The 6,000-nt window shown below is 45.6% G+C and overlaps 1 protein-coding gene across 3 annotated transcripts in view; it reads right to left on the bottom strand.

The window, feature by feature from the left end:
- Nucleotides 1–1,009: 1,009 nt before the first annotated feature.
- Nucleotides 1,010–6,000, bottom strand: part of LOC139071854 (leucine-rich repeat-containing protein 49) — a 57,250-nt gene continuing 52,259 nt past the window's right edge. For all 3 annotated transcript variants that reach the window (XM_070555151.1, XM_070555153.1, XM_070555152.1), the window contains one exon: nucleotides 1,010–1,367. In XM_070555151.1, coding sequence (XP_070411252.1) covers nucleotides 1,152–1,367 — 216 coding nt within the window. In that variant the 3' untranslated portion in view covers nucleotides 1,010–1,151. The remainder of the gene's footprint in view (nucleotides 1,368–6,000) is intronic.

Genomic DNA, 6,000 nt, shown 5'->3' with positions numbered 1-6,000 from the left:
GTATGTTTGAGTGTGGGTGTGTGTGCTTGAGCGTGTGTGTGTGTGTCTGTGTGTGTGTGTGTGTGTGTGTGTGTGTGTGTGTGTGTGTGTGTGTGCGTGTGCGTGTGCGTGTGTGTGTGTGTGTGTGTGTGTGTGTGTGTGTGTGTGTGTGTGTGTGTGTGCTTGAGCGTGTGTGTGTGTGTGTGTGTGTGTGTGTGTGCTTGAGCGTGTGTGTGTGTGTGTGTGTGTGTGTGTGTGTGCTTGAGCGTGTGTGTGTGTGTGTGTGTGTGTGTGTGCTTGAGCGTGTGTGTGTGTGTGTGTGTGTGTGTGTGTGTGTGCTTGAGCGTGTGTGTGTGTGTGTGTGTGTGCTTGAGCGTGTGTGTGTGTGTGTGTGTGTGTGTGTGTGTGTGTGTGGGTGAGGGACAGGTGAAGCTTCCAAACCTTCAGGGACATTCCAACACTCCTGCTACCTGGAGGACATCACGTTTGGACCTCGTTGCTGCTCCAGCATGGAGACCTTAACCCTTTACATACCTCGGTGCTTCTGGTGTCGTCTTCATAGCCACGCATAAGTAACCAAATATGGTCGCTCTTCCTATAAAAGATTAAATTAGCCTAAATTAAAGGTGGAGTTTAGTTTTTTCCAGGATTAAACAGAAAAAATTAAACAACTCTTACTGGATGCTCTTCAGAGGAACCACGATAACTACGCACACCGAGTCAGGGTTAAAGCAGAATCTTTTAATTCTAAGTACAACACAGAGTTTAACTGTAAACCAAGACAAGAGACCTGGTCTCTGTTGTGCCCTGTCTATGACGTCAGGCAGAAGGAGGTGGGATCATTATGCTGACAACGAGATGTCGCTGACGGAGACGGTTTTAGACGAAGGATGGTGACGTGGTTTTTAAAGTGCGAAGGATTGGTCAGCTAAGTGCTTTTAACTTTCTTCAAGTTTGATTCAACTCCAAACAGAAAAAACAGAGAAAATCTACATTCAGTCAGAAGGATTCAGACATCTGAAAAACAGTCTACGTCCATCTCCGGAGGAGCCGCCTCAGACTAATAAATGTTAAATCACCAGGTGATGAATGTGTAATGAGGAGAAGCTGCGGGAAGCCACGCCCACACGTGCTCAGGTGTTTGTGGTCTCAGACAGAACAGCTGACCCGCTTCACTTGGTGTCGGTGAGCTTTGTTAGACTGGCCTGACGGAAGGCCGTTCGGTCTCTCATCTCCAGCACGCAGTCCCGGACCATCTCAGCGAACATGGACGGCCAGAGCTTGTGCAGCGCTTCACCCTTCAGGTTCGTTTCCGACGCCCTCTGGACCAACTCCTGGAGGTACTGCTCTACGATGGCGGCACGCTCCGAGGATGCCACCGAGCCCTCCTGGGGAAAAAAACAGGATGGTGTTGGCGGGGATGAAACTTTATGGTTTTAATTTAAAAAAAATCAGTCGTTCTCTTTGTTTCACGTGTGTTTCGTGTCAACGCTTAATCTATTTCTGGATCTTATGATTGTAAATTTTCAGTCCCCTGGATTATTTGCTCATTTTTGTTAGTTTTTCTCAAATGCTAAAACACAAAAGCCAATCCTCTAAACCAAATGACCAGTTGTCTAAACACATTTACTAAATCATCACCTTCCAACATCATAAACGCATTTCACATGAAGACACAATTCACAAAACACAATCCTCCGTTCTCATCAATCCAAACACATTTTTCTTGCTAAAACACAAGTTGCAAAAGAACTCTGCTCATATTCTCAAATGAAAGCTCATGTGATGCCAAATGCTTGCCACAGTCAGCACTAACTGAACACAATGAACACACCTGTCGTCATTCATTACACACAACGACTCAAAATTGAAGACACCTGTTGCTAATGCTGTGACCACATCTCCTCACCTTCCTAGAGGAGCTAAAAGACATCCTCCTGGACCGCCAACAACACCATCCTGGGCCCGCACATCACATTTATGTGATCATTTGGGACAATGTCCGCTTCCACAGAACAAACCAAACCAGAGAGTGGTTCACCACCAACAGCAACCACTTTTTAAGCGTCTGTCTGCCACCCTACTCCCCTTTCCTGAACCCTATAGAGGAGAACTTCTCATCGTGGAGATGGAAGGTTTATGACAGACAACCAAACACTAGAGAGAACCTCCTAAGGGCGATGGAGCTGGCCTGTGGTGACATCCCAGTGGAGGCCTTACAAGGATGGATTCGCCGTTCCAGGGCGTTTTTCCCGCGGTGCCTAGCAAGAGACAATATAGCCTGCGATGTGGATGAGGTGATGTGGCCCGATGCAGCTCTGCGACATGATGCCGCACAGTGATTGTGGTGTGTGTGTGTGTGTGTGTGTGTGTGTGCGTGTGTGTGTTGTGAATAAAGTAAATAAAAAAAATTCACACCCTGCTCATGTTTTCAAGAGTACTGTTGTGTGCCATATATTCTGTTTTTGCATGAGTTGTGTTACAGTGTACCTGCAGAATGTTCTATAGATTTATTCTGCTCTTTCGGTGTGAAAGTTTGAGTTTTGAAGTGAGAAGGTGTGGCTCTGTCTCGTTCCCTCCTGACTGCCAGTGGCAGTAAACAGAGTGGACGTATCTCCTCGCGCTCTGCGCAGGTCGAGTATTCATGTAAACAAAGTCACGCACGTGACACGTAGCGCACCTGGTCGCGAGTCTATAAGTTACGCGCCGATAGCTACGTTCGGGTCTCCCGGGATCTTCTCGCCCGAGAAGTTCCGAGTGACCCCCGTGACTGGCAGTCATCCAGGAACTCACAGAACCATAGTTACACCGTAACTTCCGTTGTGTTTACGTAGTTTTAGAAAAGGGTGTTGTGTTTAGACGTTGGGGAACATGGAGGAAACGTTTGTGAAATGTGTTTTAGCATTTGAGAAAAACTGTAAAAAGTTGAATTAGTAACTCTACATTTGAGGTTTACAGATTCCAGAATCTTTAGCAGAGGCAACTTGAATGAACGCAGAATAAGAAGAGAAGCTAACCAGTACTAGTTCTGGCGCTGATCCATAACTGGCAGCAGCCCTGAAACTCACGGAAATGATACCGATCACTCACTGATGGCAACCAATAAATTAAATATTTTGTCAAAAAAACTAAGTAATAATTATTCTGGAAAAACCTCATCCAATTATTATGAAAGTCCCTTTTTTAATGACTGAATCCAGATCCAACCATCAAACTGCCCTCCCCAGTTTACAGGTACCCCACTACAGTTATGGTCAGAAGTTTACATACACTTGTAAAAAATATAATATAATGGCTCTACTGAGCGTCCCGTTATTTCTAAAACTCTGATTTTTCTCTGATAGAGTGATTGGAACAGATACTTCTTTGTCACAAAACACATTCATGAAGTTTGGTTCTTTAATGTCTTTATTATGGGTTAACAGAGAAAAGTGATCACATTTGCTGGGTCACAAATATACATACAGCAGTGCTAATATTTGGTTACATGTCCCTTAGCCATTTTCACTTCAATTAGGCGCTTTTGGTAGCCATCCACAAGCTTCTGGCAAGCTTCTGGTTGAATCTTTGACCATTCCTCTTGACAGAATTGGTGAATTTCAGTTAAATTTGATGGCTTTCTGACATGGACTTGTTTCTTCAGCACTGTCCACATGTTTTCAATGGGGTTTAAGTCAGGACTTTGGGAAGGCCATTCTAAAACCCTTATTCTAGCCTGATTTAGCCATTCCTTTACCACTTTTGATGTGTGTTTGGGGCCAATGTCCTGTTGGAACACCCAACTGCGCCCAAGACCCAACCTTCGTGCTGATGATTTTAGGTTATGTTGAAGAATGTGAAGGTAATCCTCCTTCTTTATTATCCTATTTACTCTCTGTAAAGCACCAGTTCCATTGGCAGCAAAACAGCCCCACAGCATAATATTCCCACCACCATGCTTGACTGTAGGCATGGTGTTCTTGGGGTTAAAGGCCTCACCTTTTCTCCTCCAAACATATTGCTGGGCATTGTGGCCAAAAAGCTCGATTTTTGTTTCGTCTGACCACAGAACTTTCCTCCAGAAGGTCTTATCTTTGTCCATGTGATCAGCAGCAAACTTCAGTCGAGCCTTAAGGTGCCGCTTTTGGAGCAAGGGCTTCCTTCTTGCACGGCAGCCTCTCAGTCCATGGAGATGCAAAACACGTTTGACTGTGGACAATGACACCTGTGTTCCAGCAGCTTCTAATTCTTGGCAGATCTGCTTTTTGGTGATTCTTGGTTCACTCTTTACCCTCCTGACCAATTTTCTCTCAGCAGCAGGTGATAGCTTGCGTTTTCTTCCTGATCTTGGCAGTGATGAAACAGTGCCATGCACCTTATACTTACAAACAATTGTTTGCACTGTTTCTCTTGGGACCTGCAGCTGCTTTGAAATGGCCCCAAGTGACTTTCCTGACTTGTTCAAGTCACCAATTCGCTTTTTCAGATCCATGCTGAGCTCCTTTGACTTTCCCATTGTAGCGTTTGTGGGCGTTTGTATCCAATGAGCCCTATTTACCTGGCCTAAGAGAAGTCACCAGCTGTAGTCACTCATAATCACTCACAAGAAGTTAAGAGGCCATGCTATGAAGCTCAGTTCGCTGACACGTTTCTAATGGGCCATTCCCATCTGTACCGGGTCGGCCCGGGCCGGGTAGCCCCAGTCGGCCCCAGCCTGGCCCGGTTGATTCCACACATCCTTGTCTTAAGCCCATGTGGGCTGATTCTACCCACCAATCAGAGGCTTGCTCTAATGGAAGGTGTGAATTTGCTGTCAGCAGTGGGCGTGTTGGCCCTGGTCGGCCTGAAGCAGTACCCCTCGGGAAGAGGGCCGAGAATGAGCCTTGGTTGGCCCGGGAAAATTCCAGGCCACCCAGATATGTAAACAACCTACGCTACCCGGCCCGGGCCGACCCGGTACAGGTGGGAATGGGGCTTTAGTCACCAAAATTGCTAGTTCATGTTGCTGTATGTATATTTGTGACCCAGCAAATGTGATCACTGTTCTCTGTTAACCCATAATAAAGACATTAAAGAACCAAACTTCATGAATGTTTTTTGTGACAAAGAAGTATCTGTTCCAATCACTCTATCAGAGAAAAATCAGAGTTTTAGAAATAACGGGACACTCAGTAGAGCCATTATATTATATTTTTTACAAGTGTATGTACACTTCTGACCACAACTGTATGTGCATGAGTCGTGTGCTCTTGGCCTTGGGCAGCTGAACAGGAAGTGAACACCTAGGACAGGGGCTGTATTTGAACGATGACATTAACTATAGGAATAGAAAAAGCTGCAAACCGATGCCACGAGGGTTCTATTTCACCTTTATTCTGTTGGCATGCCTTAGAGGCGGGTCTAAATAAAGGGGGCTGGACATTTTAATTATGTTTTGGCTTGCTGTAACAGGCTAGTTCCTGGAAATTCCTACCCAACCTTTAAGGTTTTCCTTTAGCTGTGAAGATTAAAAATCACGTGACTCATACAGAAGCCTCGACATAAGACAAACGAACACTACTCGTCCAAAAAAAAGTTGCCACCTAAAAAAATAAGTCACACACTCTAATATTTCATTGGACCGCCTTTAGCTTTGATGACATCACACATTCGCTGTGGCGTTGTTTCAATAAGCTTCTGCAACGTCACCAGATTTATCTCCGTCCAGTGTTGCTTTAATGTGTCACCAAGATCTTGCACTGATGATGGTGAGTCTGACCGCTGCACAAAGCCTTCTCCAGCACATCCCAAAGATCCTTAATGGGGTTAAGGTCTGGACTCTGTGGTGGCCGATCCATGTGTGAAAATGACGTCTCATGCTCCCTGAACCACTCTCTCACTCTCTGAGCCCGAAGAATCCTGGCATTGTCATCCTGGAATGTGGCCGTGCCATCAGGGAAGATGGAATAACCTGGTCATTCAGGATATTCAGGTAGTCAGCTGACCTCATTCTTGGAGCACATCCTGTTGCTGAACCTGGGCCTGACCACCTGCAGCAAGCCC

The sequence above is a fragment of the Nothobranchius furzeri genome, chromosome 9 (genome assembly GCF_043380555.1).
Source record: "Nothobranchius furzeri strain GRZ-AD chromosome 9, NfurGRZ-RIMD1, whole genome shotgun sequence".
In the NCBI taxonomy this organism is placed as follows: domain Eukaryota; kingdom Metazoa; phylum Chordata; class Actinopteri; order Cyprinodontiformes; family Nothobranchiidae; genus Nothobranchius; species Nothobranchius furzeri.
The sequence above is the reverse complement of the archived record's forward strand: the minus strand, read 5'-3'. Positions and strand labels throughout refer to the sequence as shown.